We start from the raw sequence: 14,938 nt of genomic DNA on the forward strand, positions 1-14,938 counted from the left end.
AGAATGACAAAAATGTGACAAAAAATGACAAAAATGTGACAAAATGTGACAAAAAAATGACAAAAATGTGACAAAAAATGACAAAAATGTTACAAAAATGACAAAAATGTGACAAAATGTGACAAAAAAATGACAAAAATGTGACAAAATGTGACAAAAAGAATGACAAAAATGTGACAAAAAAATGACAAAAATGTGACAAAAAATGACAAAAATGTTACAAAAATGTGACAAAAAAATGACAAAAATGTTACAAAAATGACAAAAATGTGACAAAATGTGACAAAAAAATGACAAAAATGTGACAAAATATGACAAAAAAATGACAAAAATGTGACAAAAATGTGACAAAAAAATGACAAAAATGTGACAAAAAATGACAAAAATGTGACAAAAATGTGACAAAAAAATGACAAAAATGTTCCAAAAATGACAAAAATGTGACAAAATGTGACAAAAAAATGACAAAAATGTGACAAAATGTGGCAAAAAAATGACAAAAATGTGACAAAATGTGACAAAAAAATGACAAAAATGTGACAAAATGTGGCAAAAAAATGACAAAAATGTGACAAAATGTGACAAAAAAATGACAAAAATGTGACAAAATGTGGCAAAAAAATGACAAAAATGTGACAAAAAAATGACAAAAATGTTACAAAAATGAGTTGAATACCCAACATAAAAATTATGGAAAACAAAATCTGATGACGTGAGGAAAAAGATCCTCTCCGTTCAGGCGGGAGTAAAGAGGTTAAACCAGGAGCGTTCTGGACTCATTTATTTTCTACTTCTATCTTCCATCGCTCAATAAATGTTTAGTTATTTCTCCACTGAAATCAATCTCAGACGCCTGTGATGATTGGTTTTCAGGTTAAGCCCAGTTAAGGCAAACACTACTGAAAAAGGATCTTCCACATTATTAAGCAGATCATCATTTTCAAGCAATACGGGAAAGAAAAAGGAACTCTCTGCTGATGAAAAGCGTGAAATAGTTGAATGCCTTGGTCTTGGTATGAAAACCTTTGATTTTTCATAAAAGATTAAGCTTAATCATTGTACTGTTAAGAGATTTGACTGATTCAGAGACAGATGGGTTTATGCAGATGGGAAGGTGGGAAAAACTCACAAGTTTATTTTTTGACCTCCTGGACCACTGAACTGATGGACCTCTGTCAAGTACACAGTTAACCATTCACTTCTTTGAATCTTCTCTGAGGTCAAATCAGGCAGCAGGGAGTCCATTAATCAAGTCTGCCATTAGGTGTGTTTAAGATGCCTGGATGATCGGCGAGAGTAGCCGGCGCAACGGGGGCGGAGAAAAAAGTCTGAAGCCCATCCGACCGCTCCACATGCAGAGAACAACGAGAGTGGCCTCAGATCACGCAGCGTCTCGTTCAGATATCGCGTTCATTTAAAGTTTATCCTAAATAAAAGTCATTCACCTCCTGTTTCCTTTACTCCAGAGACATCATTCTTCATCAGAGGAAACTTTCCCATTTGTTTGTTTGTTCAAGTTTGTGAGATAAAACACGTCCTTTTAAATCATTAGTTTGTTCTGAAAAGCATCAAACATGAGCTCTATTTCAGGGGCGATGCATAACTTTAATAAAAGTTATTTTCAACCTTGATCCTGTGAAGAGCCACAAAGGCACCGACCATTTGCAAATCCAGGGGTGGTACTTTATTGTGATTAAATATAATGTGACTGTTGGTTTTACTCCTAACCAAGATTGAAATGAATATATATTAAATAAACTGACATTTTGTTCTGTTCTGACTGGGACAGAATTAGACTTCTTTTTTCTTTTTTTAATGCTGGGGTGTGGTTGTATGTGGGGCCCTGCCCACTGAGCCCCCTCTTCGGATTTGCCCCTGGCCCGTGCGCTCAGTGCCTGCAGCTCGGTCCTGACTGGACTGCGCAGAGAGAAGGCACTCTACGCTGCACAGTGCACTATGTTCATAAACGTTAATCAGGAGCCTCTGGAGGACGTCTGAGGTTGTGTTTTAAGTTGTATTTGTTACAGTTACAGGTGAAGAAAAGTCAATGACTTTGCGTATTTCCGCGATACGCGATGTCGCGCTTCGCATCATATGCTTCGTTAGAGCTCCGCTTTTTTCCATTTCCTAATTTAGATCTTTTTCTGTGAATATGAGGCCAAATTTCATCAAATAAAGAGTAGCTAATCAGGAATCTGAAAAGCATAGAAGCTGATTCCAGAGCCACGATCTGCCTTCCTGTTGTTTAACCGACATCCTGCTGTGAGTGAGGCTGCACGGGCACCTTTTCACGCCGCCTCGAAAACGAGGGTGATCCGGGCTCTCATTCATGTGTAGAGCTGGAAACAGGGTCTGTAGGAGCATGGTTGGATTTTTGGTCAAGATTCGTAAAGACTGTTTTACAGTTTATGGGAAATATGTACCAATACTCTTGTAAAGAGCAGAATTGTATTATCCAGTCATGCAAAGAGCTGCACTCTGATTGGCCAAGAGCCGCATGCTACTGTGTGTGCAAACCTGGTACAGACCTATAGTAATCGTTTGACCTCTGTTATTGCCAACAAAGGTTATATTACAAGTATGAGTTGAATTTTTGTTATTGACCAAATACTTATTTTCCACCATAATTTACAAATAAATTCTTTAAAAATCCTACAATGTGAATTCCTGGATTTTTTTTTCACATTCTGTCTCTCACAGTTGAAGTGTACCTATGATGAAAATTACAGACCTCTGTCATTATTTGAAGAAACATTCGAGGCTTAAGCCCCCAAAGCCACCCCCGAGCTCCGCCACTGCCTCTGTCATTGTTTTAAGTGGGAGAACTTGCACAATTGGTGGCTGACTAAATACTTTTTTGCCCCACTGTATAAGAATCAATTATTATTGAGAAAATAAATACAAACAATAGTTACGCTTCACGAGCAGTTGGTAGTTCCACGTTGAGACAACACAGCGCCGCGGCCCCTCGTGAGAGATCTCTGCCACTGCTTTGTCTCTTACACTTTTATAAACACCTCCCATGCCAGGGGGCATCTGAGTGTGAGTCTGCAGTTAATCGCAAATCGGCCAAGGTCAGTTCAAGCTGTTCTCCACATTGTGACAATGTATCTGCAGCGAGCGTGTCTCTCTCATTGCTTCCTGTAACTTCTTTGTTACCATTTTCGTACTCCCTGTACTTTCTCTGTTTCTCTGCTATGGCAGAAATCATTTCCTAACAAAACTTTCAAGGCAGAGCAAGTTTATTTGTAGAGCACAATTCATACACAAGGCAATTCAAAGTGCTTCACAGTTGCGTAAAACTACAAGAAAGCAAATCAAATCAATAAAACATCAACATAAAAATGTATCAATTACAGTAAAAGGCAAGAGTGCGGATGAAATACTCTCAGGGCCAGATCTTGTGGTTCACAGCTCAGGCTGTAGAGCAGACGACTGCGCAGACGGGTGGAGCTCTTTGCAATCTTCAGTGTCATACCTGGCGCAAAAAGTGGGCGGGACAGGAGGGGGGACAGACTCGCATTGCGATGTTGTGGTGCCGCCCCCTCCCCATGCTTTCCCCAGACCTGCGGAAGGCAGTGGTTTGCGAGGGGGGGTTCTCCTGTAAACACGTAACATGCATGATGCAGTGTGCAATATTTAATAAAGATTAAAGAAATAAAACTGTCCCTCCGCTGCTGCAGCCGCTCACTGCAGATCCAAGCTGAGCGGGCGGGACAGAGAGGCAGCAGCCTCACGCTGGACATCGTTCGAATGCGCAAAGTTACGAAATGTACAGGATTTAATTGATCAGAAACTGTCATATCGGCTGCAGAGGAGTTGCAGAGTTATGCAGTAGTTACAAGAAAACTGTAGCGTTTTGGAACATTTGAGCTACAGCTGCAGGATTCTTGGAGCGGCTGAATTGGAAAATAAATAAATAAAGTTGCTCTGTGCCCTGCAAAATGTGCTTCTTTCTTTTGGACTGAGCTGTGGCTACACAAGGAGCATCATCAGGAGGTAAAGACTGACACACGATGGAAAAGTCTCCTTAAAACTCAGATCAGACCTGGTGTTGTGGCACTTGAGGCATGTGTGGTTTATTTATGGAAAACTGTTGTTGTTTTGGTGTTAGGGGTGTGTGCGCGTTGATCTACTGTATCAAAGTTAAAACAGCCCTTGATGTTGCGGCTCCACTGAAACAGAAAGTTATTCGGCCAAGGTGTGTCGCCCCCTGGTACAACGCGGACACACGAGCGCTTAAGCGGAAGACTCGCAAATTAGAGCGGTTATGGCGCAATTCGCTTACTGAACAATCTCTTAGATATTGGAAAAAATGCCTACTCGCATATAAGCAAGCCATGAGGAAAGCAAAAACAAACTACTACTCTTCATTAATCGAAGCAAATAAAAACAACCCTAGGTTTCTCTTCAGTACTGTGGCCCGGTTAACAGTCACAGCGCAGTAGAACCTTCAATCCCTAATACCCTTAGCTGCGATGACTTCCTTAAATTCTTTAATGATAAAATCAAAACCATTAGAGATAAAATAAACGATAAGCTTCCCTCATCTTGTCCTGATCTAAACCCAGTTGAATCATTGACTCCATCTGAAGTCTTAGACAGGTTTATAACTGTAGATGAGGCTGAGGTATCATCAATCATTATGTCCTCAAAACCTTCAACTTGTCTTCTGGATCCAATTCCAATTAAACTCCTTAAAGAAATTACTCCTGAAATCTCAGATACCATATTGAAAATAATTAACTCGTCTTTAGAAAACGGTTATGTGCCAAAGTCCTTTAAATATGCTGTTATCAAACCACTTTTGAAAAAACCTAGTCTTGATCCTGACATTTTAGCCAACTATAGGCCCACATCTAATCTCCCTTTCATTTCAAAAGTCCTTGAAAAAGTAGTGGCTAAGCAGCTTTGCAGTCACCTACAGGACAATAGCTTATTTGAACAATTTCAGTCAGGGTACAGAAGTTATCATAGCACAGAGACCGCCTTAGTCAAAGTTACCAACGACCTGTTATTAGCAGCTGATGCTGGACTAGCTTCAATCCTAGTTTTGTTAGACCTCAGCGCAGCCTTTGACACAATCGATCACAATATTCTCCTGCAGAGGTTAGAATGCGACGTAGGCATCAGGGGAACAGCCCTCTCCTGGTTTAAATCTTACTTATCTGACGGGCAGCAATTCGTCAATGTAAACGAAAAGTCTTCACCGTGTTCCAAAGTGTGCTATGGGGTGCCACAAGGTTCAGTGCTCGGGCCAATTTTATTTATACTATACATTCTTCCATTAGGTAACATAATCCAAAATCACAATATAAATTTTCACTGTTATGCGGACGACACACAGCTGTATTTATCAATAAAACCAGGTCAGACAGATAAATTAGAAACACAGCTCCTGCGTAAAAGCCATTAAGACATGGATGACAGCAAATTACCTCCTTCTTAACCCGGACAAAACCGAGGTTATTATATTAGGCCCTCAAAAACTGAGAGAGTCTTTATCTCAAAAGATCATCTCCCTGGATAATATTAGCATATCAACGAGCACAACAGTAAAAAACCTCGGAGTTCTGTTTGACCAAGACCTCTCTTTTAAAACACATATAAACCAGGCTTGTAAAATAGCGTTCTTTCACCTGCGCAACATTGCTAAAATACGAAATATCCTAACTAAGAGCGATGCAGAAAAACTTATTCACGCATTTGTCTCTTCAAGGCTGGATTACTGCAACAGCCTGCTGGCAGCGTGCCCTGAAAGCTCCCTGAAAAGAGTTCAATTAGTTCAAAACGCAGCTGCTAGATTGTTAACCCGGACAAAGAGAAGAGAACACATTACACCTGTGCTAAAGTCTCTCCATTGGCTTCCTGTTGAGTTTAGAATCAAATTTAAAATCCTGCTCCTCACATTTAAATCCATAAAGGGTTTAGCTCCGCTCTATCTCCAAGACGCTGTCATTCCATATCAGCCAACCAGAGCTCTCCGCTCTCAAAACTCAGGGCAACTAGTGATTCCTCGAGTCTCCAAAATTACTGTAGGAGGCAGAGCCTTTAGCTACCAAGCTCCGGTCTTATGGAATAAACTCCCAGCCCACGTTAAAGAAGCAGACACAGTCCCTACATTTAAGACTAGGCTCAAAACGTACCTCTTCGAATTAGCTTATAATCAGGTCAGTTTGGTAAAGCTCTGACCCACAGCCTGAAGTAAAGCTGCCTTAGGAGAAACACTGCTGTGGGAAGTACGGTCCACTGAGCGCTATCCTCTTCTTCTGACTGCAGACTTTGTCTTATCATGATACAATATTTAATTTATCTGTAGTCTGTTCATCACTATTCACATGGTGTCTCCTGTCCCACTCCCCCTCGGGAGTGCCCATCTAGATCGAACGGAGGAACCTGGGTGAACGGAGGAACCTGCATTCTGGAATCTGAGGACTGGACGGTCTGTGATCTTGGCCCGTCTGCTGAGGGATCCTTCGGCCCTGGGTCTCTATAGCCTGTCCGTCCATGGGAATGGATCTCTCCTTCTGTGGTTCTCCCCAAGGTTTCTCTTTTCTCCTGCCGGGTTTTTGAGTTTTTCCTTGCCGTGCTGGAGAGTCTAAGGACAGGGGACACCCGCGCCGCTCGTCGCTACCTCCTATTGGACATATTTGCCATTATATTTACCTGAACTTTTAATTGTCATATTTATTGCTCTGTTTTATTGCCTTAATGTTTGGTGCAGCTGTGAGGCGACTTCTGTTGTGATATTGGGCTATACAAAACCATTAAACTTGAAGCTTGAAACTTGAAAGTAAGCCCGTGCGTAACCTACGCTCAAACAGACTTTTCAAGGCAATTTCGCTTTTGTTTTCAATTGTGCTGCTTGTAATAAACCACGCCTCAGTCGGCCTCTTTTTTTTTTAAATAATGCCCTCTCCCTAGTGGCGCAACCTTTAGCGCAAAACCTGGGCCACATGCAAGATCGCTCGTGTACCACGTTGCGTTTAGAGTTGCGCACGGACTGCGCCAGTCACAAGATCTGGCCCATAGTGTCATATGCACAAGTAAAAAGAACTGTTTTCAGCCTGGATTTGAACATTGTCAGAGTTGAGGCCTGTCTCACATCCTCATGAAGACTGTTCCAGATTTTAGCTTTAGCCTCACCGTGTTTAGTCCTGACTCTGGAACCACCAGGAGACCCCTCCCTGAGATGGTTCATACGGCTCTAACATGTCAGCTAAACCATGAAAAGACTTGTAACAAGCAGAACTGTTTTAAATTCTATTCCCTGAGCGACAGGAAGCCAGTGCAGAGACCGGAGCACTGGACTAATATGGTCGTATTTCCTGGTTCTTGTCAGGACTCGAGCAGCAGCGTTCTGGATGTTCTGCAGCTCTAACAGTGGATGGATAAGTCTCTCTAAGTCTGGTTTTGACACTATTCCTCTGATCTGAGCCATGTTTTTCAGATGGTAAAAGCTGCTGATGTTATTGCTTTGATGTGGCTGTTTAAGTTCAGGTCTGAGTCCATGATCACTCCTAGATTTCACACTTTCTCTTTGTGTCTGTGGGCCAAAATCAGTTTTGTCTGAGTTTAGTTGGAGAAAGTTGTTTTGCATCCACAAACTGATCTGCTGGATGCAGAGACAGAGTATCTACAGGCCCATGTTCACCCAAGTTCATTCTTTCCTTTTTTCTGTTTTTTCTTCCATGGCGGTATATTGTATTCACTGACATTTATGAAATATTGTCCTGAATTTCTCGTACACAGGAAAAGGCAGAACAAACCCTGAAACCTTCCCCTGAAAAAGAGATTCTTAATCTCAGTGGGACTATCCTGGTTAAATAAAGGTCAATAAATTAAAAAAATGAAAACGTTTAAATGGCAAATTTTCAGATTTGTGTTTAGTGATTTAAAGACACGGGACGGCACAGAGTTGGTGAGACGCCGGGCTCAGGGTGAAGCCGACGCGAGGGATCAGCTCCAGTTCCTCCTCGCTGACACCAGGGGGCGGCGTGAAGCGGAAACGCTGCATCAGAGTCACAAAGAAGATGAACAGCTCCATCCGGGCCAGGCCTTCACCCGGACAAATCCTGCGGCCTGCGAGAGGGAGGAGCCACGTTAAAAATACAATACAAATTAATGTATAAATCAATAACATTCTTATTATTATTATTCACCTGCGGAGAAAGGCATGAAGGCGTCTCTCTTGACGAACTTCCCGTCTTTGTCGAGGAAGTGAGCGGGATGGAAGCTGTGAGGCTTTTCCCATTGGCTCTCGTCGTAGAGGACCGAGGTGAGGAGGGGGTACACTGTGGTGCCCTACAGGGAGACGAGTAGGGTTAGAACTAGGGCTGCAATGATTCAAGTAAATCAATTGATTAGTAAAAATCCTCTAATCTAATTTTCCCACTTCGATGATTCGCTTAGTTAATGTAACTTATTAGAACAGAATGGAATGGGGCCACTTAGCGCCCAGAACTTTCAGCGATGCTTGTATCCTCAAAAGATAAATTCTCTGTTGGCAAATAAAAGAGTCAACAATGTCCACATCTTTATCATGAATAATGCTCATTCCACAAGCAAAGTGTTATGAAAGCACGTACGGTATCATCTGTATCATCTCATGTTTGCATCGTATGACCATTTGAATTTTGGGTTTGTTTGGTTTTATGTTTTTTTTGACCATCTCTACTGAAAGGTATTGGGATTTCTTCATGGCGGGTAAAAATAAATGTGTTTAAATAGAGCCAGGCCCTGCCTTTGCTCTGACACTGACCTTTTTGATGAAGTGTCCCTGGAAGGTGATGTCCCGGGTCGTCCTGTGGGGGATGGACATGGGGACGATGTTTGCGATTCTCTGCGTCTCGTGGATGACGGCGTCGGTGAACGGCAGGTCCTTCCTGTCCTCAGTCAGAACCTGGCGACTTCCGATCACTCCGGAGATCTCCTCACGGACCTGGTCTGAGAGACGAGAAAACCAGAAGAATGATTTGTGCGATCAGAACTTGTAGGACTTTCATTTTTCATCCTTTGTTGCACACAAGTTCAGCCCAGGACAATAACATCACTGTGCTCAGTTCATGTTTTATTTTGTTGGCCGCCTGCCAATCGGGGTCAGGCAGGAGAAAGGAGAGCACTAACCATCAGAGAGGGTGCAAAGTTCACTGAAGGATGTTAGTATTTAACTGAGGCTCTGCAGTAAACGATTGTGATGGTTCTTGTGCAAATCCTCCCTACAAAGAGATTTATTTACTCATTGAGACAAGCCCCTTTAAATCTCTGGCTTTGGAGAAGTGTAAGCCGGTTCTCATGTCAATGACCTCATCTGGTGAAAACGAAAGTTACATATGTAACTACGGTTCTATGAATCCTGAATGAACGCCAGAGGCGGTGCTGTAAGCACTGAATGTCTCCTTCGCGCATGCGCCGTTCGAGTAGTAATACCAAAAATGTCACACCTGTGACCCCGGATGACCAACCAGGAGGCTATATAGCTCCCCGTCATCTGAGCCTCTGTTCCTGAAGAATCTTCTCGCGAAAACGCAAGGATTCTGAGTGACAGAGAAGCTCTGGCGGTCATTCGGGATTCATAGAACCGTAGTTACATACGTAACTTTCATCCCTGCTGACCGCCAGAGGCGGTGCTGTAAGCACTGAAAGACTAATACCAACTATGTCACGGGGAATCCTGAGTACAGAACTTACTGAGCGGACTCCAATCACAAACCACAGTGACCAAAACACTGTAACAGTGAAAACCAGGTGGATGCACCGGCTGCCACAGACAGATAAGCTGTCCAGATGGACTCCAATAAAGTACTGTCCACAAGTGCACAGGAAATGGGACAAACCCCTAAGAGATGCCCAAAAAGTGGGAGACTCCCCTTACAAGGGAACGGTGCACGTCCCGAAAAACTAAGGGGTGGCGGCTGGAACGCCATACTACATGCAACGATATCCTGTCCAAGTAAAAACACTTCGTCATGAAGGACAGACGGCCAGCAGGCTCTGCCACCGTCTCAAGCCATGAGAATGGAGGCACACCAATCATTCACTAAAACTCTAGGGGCCCGATCTTGTGTCTCAAAACGCAGACGATAGCGTGACATTTTGTGCTCAGTAGGAGCGCACTTTGTGATCTTGCCACTCCAGACTTTTAAGTGGGTGGAGACACACATTTTCCTCCAACCAGATCGTCCAGGAAAGTGGTTGTGTGGGAGTGGGGGGTGAACATGTGCTTTTGTTTTGCTTCGCATTCGCGCCACAGCGGACGCTGTAGCTCTTTTTCTCTCGAGACGTGAACATCGTTTAGCTCACGATGGGGTAAATAAAGTTTTTAGTTTGACCTGTGAGCCTAAGGCTTAAGAAAGAACGCAAGACAGCGCAATGTAAACGAGGAAGTGAATGTCAGCCGTGTTTCCATCAGTGCAGTCGCCTCCTCTTGTGACGCTCCCTCATAGGTGGCGGAGGCGAATGGCACATATAGCTCCGCCACTCGGAAAATAATTTGCCAAGAGGCTGCGCCGCCCCGTGCGCCGCCACAAGATCTGGCTCAAGGAGTGAAAGACCATAAGCCACCAAGAACCAGCCTGCTTGGAGGTCACAGTGAACCAAGTGCGACTAACGCACCCTGGCACAGGAGACGTACTCCCTGCATAAAGAAGAAAATCTGCATGGGACATGCCAAACAGTCCAAACAAAACAGGTGGCAACAAAGCAAACATGAACATGAAAAGGACCACAGAACAGCCCCTTATAAGGCAGGAGCACTAACCCCTCGCACGAAAAGTAGAGAGAGAAACAATCACACCCCAGTAGATTGGATTTAAAAAAGTGCCAACAGTGGAACACAGAAAAGTGGCCCCAGCCCTGTTGAAGGCCTATAGACTCTCATGGCCACAAAAGCCCATGACTCCATCTCACAGAAGTGATGGGACAAGAAAACTTCATCGATCACCATAAACACAGAAAGAACCTGCATGTGCACATACCAGCCAGCGTACAGTCAATACATTAACAGACAATGTCCAGCTCCAAAGCATGATGAAAATCATACCAGAGAACTGCAGGCCTGATCCGCCTCAGGTTTTACAGAAGTAAGTCACTGTCAGCCAGCAATGATGTCCAATGCATAAAATGCCCACCGAACTCACGAGTCAAAGTGGCAACCAAACATGAGTCAAAGAGCAGCAGCAGTAAGTGGAGCTGCCAATGGAACTTGCTGCCGAACTTGGCCTGTTTAGCAGCTAGCAGTACAGTATCTGCTGGTCCTCTGCGCCAAGCGCTTCCACTGAGAAACAGCCAGGCAAATAAAACCACACGCCTGATTCTGCTCCAGGAGGCACTGCCCTTAACAGGCCAAAGACTGACAACCGACTAAGCCCTTGTTTCACAAAACCACAGAGCAGCATCTCTGCAGAATGGACTTGGGGCCCCTTGTTACCCCTGCTACACCACTGCAGATGCCACCACAGGTGGCAGTATTGTAGAAGTCAAAAGGCCATTATTGAAAGAGAGACAATCAATGCACCCTTCACCAACACCGGCAAAGAACATGGAAGCATTGCAGTGCAAAAGCACCAAGACCACAGCCAGGAGAGGGAGCGAAAAACGCAACCATCACCGAAATAGGCACATGCTACTCTACCCTACAAGTGCAGTAGGATGCACATGTCAACATAGGTAGTAGCATGGGGGAGAGGAGGTGCAAACGCCAGTGTCAACAAAACCCAGGCAGTACCAGCACCATTACAGTGTAAAGGCACATAAACCACAGCTGGGAGAGGAGGCACTCACGCAACCTTCACCAACATAAGCTTACGCCAGCACAGTAGCCAACACAGTAGACACCTCAATGCAGGCCACAGCTGGGAGAGGGAGCGCTAACGCAACCTTCACCAACATACACGCAAACCAAGACTGGTTGAAGCAATGCAGTGAAAATGCATAGAGGTCACAGACAAAACCCAAAACAGATGGAAGCAACGCAGGGTACACGCGCACAAGCCACAGCGGGAGAGGGGGCGCAAACGCAGCTTCCACTAGCAAGGGCACAAGCCAAAACAGTTGGGAGAAATGCAGTGGATAAGCATAGAGGCCACAGCTGGGAGAGAGTGAAAACACTGCCCTCACCAGCATGGACACAAAATATAGTGGACACAACACAGTGGCAATTCATGTAGGCCATAGTCAGGAGAGGGAGCGCGAACGCAGCCTTCACCAACAGGGACACATGCAAACATCGTTAGCAGCCGACACAAAAACAGCAAAAACTACAACTCGTAGTAGTAGCCTACTGAGCAAATAACCAAACAGCCAGTAACAGTACAAGGTAACTGTGCAAAAGCACCACCAAGGAGATGGGGCGAACACGCCGCCATCACCAAAACGGGTGTGCAATCAGACCATAAACAAAGACAAAAGCAACAACAAGATAATTTTTCAATCGTTGGAAAAGGCGCACAACCGCCTAGCCAAGTAAAAAAAATGCAGACTGAATGGGCTACACAAGTGTCAAGCTGGGTACAGAACCACAATATAAACCACGAGCCGCGAAACACCGCCGGCCACTGGCGTTGAATAGTTACCGTAACATCATACACACATAGACCCATGTATTATTCCAAAACGAATCGAGGTCACTGAAGAAATGTTGAAGACATTATGTTTAACCAGAACTCCTGTGCGCTCCTCCATGGCATGAGCGTACGTACACGCCATGTCATGCCACACTTACACACTGGAATCCACTCTCCGAGAAGGCTTTCAAAACCGGCTAACTTCATTTGCAAAAGAGAAGATAGCTCCTGCACCGTACGCTGGGGGAAGAGGAAGCGTACGCCCCTACACCAGCAGAGGTGAAACTCAAATGCCATTACCATCTCTAATGATAGTCAGCCATGGAGCTGAGGGAACACGATGCTAGCTAGCGCACACGGCGCAGCAATAGCAATGACCGCAAAAACGTCAGGACCGGGATTAGCACAGCTCAAATGAAGCAGCTAATGTGTCCACAAGATGTCCAGCACCGTAGCCAGGGTAAGGTGGGCGCATACGCCGACGACCCAGCAGGTGAGTAAACCAGTACCGACAATCTTACCTTTCAAGAGAGAAAACAAGCCATCGCAGCCCGAGGAGGGCGAAAGATTCCGCAACTCCGACTAAACAGTCACTGGGCTCCAAGCGATGAGCAAACCAAAGCGTGCAAAGTGCTTTGAGATACAAAGCAACACGCGAGAAGCCACGTGTCCCAACATGAATTAACCTTCTATTACTTTCTGCCAATACGCACTTTCAGTTTATTCCCCACAGTAGTATATTTTCACTTTTATGTTTATGTCCGAGCTCGCCGCTCGGCTGCAGCGGTACCGCCCCAAAAGGCGAGCTCACGAGCGCAGGTCAGAGAGAAGCGCGAGCACAAGAGGAGGAGACAGGAGCAGAAAGAGTTTAGCGGTTTATGTTCCTACCTGAGTTCGCTCTGATCTCCTCGCGGTCAGAAAAAGCTTGTTTTAGAGCGCAAACGTAAAGCTAACAGAGAGCTAACGTAAAGCTAACGGAGAGCTAACGTAAAGCTAACAGAGAGCTAACCTAAAGCTAGCAGAGAGTTAACGTAAAGCTAGCAGAGAGCTAACATAAAGCTAACATAAAGCTAACAGCTGCTGTTATGGCCCGCCCTCTCCCTCAGACGCAGCAGATTCAGCCCCTGTATTTTATTTAGGCTTTAGGTTAAAGTGACAGTGATATTGCAGATTTGGAAAGAAAGAGGCAAACAATTGTCAAGGAAGATGCTGGATTGAAAACACAAAATTAAAGCAGAACAATGGGGATCAATTATTTGTGGTTTTGAACATGTTTATAATGGTCCTTGTTTTAATCGATTAAAATGGTCAATATTAGGGATGCACCGATACCGATACCAGTATCGGGTATCAGGCCGATACCACAGGCTTGTACTCATACTCGTACTCATTCATGATACCAGAAACCGATACCATTTGACGTGTGGCCAGGCAGCTCATCTACGAGGCAGCTCTCAGCTGAGGAGAGAAGAAGCAACAAACTGGAGAATTCTTTAGTGGAAATACAATATTCCACAGAGAGCTGACTTTATTACAGACTGCGCTCTCTAAACCAGAGTCTGAGCTGGATTTAACCAGAGCTTAATGTTGTTAGTGCTGCAGTGTCTGCAGTGTTTACAACATACAGGCTAACGTTGCTAACTCGCGGCTAGCGCAGTCTTGGCCATTCTGACGTCGTTTTATGCCCAGGGGTTTATTCATCTGAAAAACTAACCCAGCGACTAAAAAGTCCTCAGAAAATCCAAATAAAAGAGATACAGCATGTTTATATTGAGGAAAATGAGCTGCAGCAGAACAATGAAAACGCTGTAGCTACTCGCTAAGTTGCTACAAACACACGAGAAAATCCACACGGAGCTGAAGTAAAGACGAAAAGAGACCATTTAAGTAACATCTCAATACTATTGTTAAATAAAAATACATAAATGAATAAAGCACAGGCATTGGGAGCTTTTGGACATGGGCTTTTCTGTCTATGATGGACAGTGCAATAAAAATTAAAAATTAAAAATTATATTGAATGAAAATAAAAAATAAATAAATAAATAAATGGCATCAGCACCATTCTAATATAACTGCTCTTAAATGTGCAGCCTACTTTACTTAAAGGAATAGGCCACCGTTTTTACATACTAAGATATGTTCTTAGCTCACTTTAGTTGAGTTAATATATCCCCGTCTGGTCTTTGTCCGTGCTCTCTGTCACGCAAACGGAGCACATACACAGCCTCTCCCACATGTCACATAGCTCCGAAAAAGCTCACGATAGAAGCTACCAAGCTCTTCCACGTGTTCCCTATTTAAATAAAGTTACGTGAAGTGTTTTCATGCGAAGTATATTTACCCAGAAATGTAGCATGTCGATTTTATAAGCA

General features: G+C 44.0%; 1 protein-coding gene across 1 annotated transcript in view; it reads right to left on the reverse strand.

Moving 5' to 3' along the window:
* Positions 1-7,849: 7,849 nt before the first annotated feature.
* Positions 7,850-14,938, reverse strand: part of LOC306975086 (cytochrome P450 2K1-like) — a gene marked incomplete at its 5' end in the record, with an annotated part of 33,751 nt that continues 26,662 nt past the window's right edge. The window contains 3 exons of the mRNA XM_079572507.1: positions 7,850-8,082; positions 8,163-8,304; positions 8,762-8,946. Coding sequence (XP_079428633.1) covers positions 7,895-8,082; positions 8,163-8,304; positions 8,762-8,946 — 515 coding nt within the window. The 3' untranslated portion in view covers positions 7,850-7,894. The remainder of the gene's footprint in view (positions 8,083-8,162; positions 8,305-8,761; positions 8,947-14,938) is intronic.

The sequence above is a fragment of the Gobius niger genome, assembly GCF_951799975.1.
Source record: "Gobius niger genome assembly, chromosome: 15".
Lineage (NCBI taxonomy): Eukaryota > Metazoa > Chordata > Actinopteri > Gobiiformes > Gobiidae > Gobius > Gobius niger.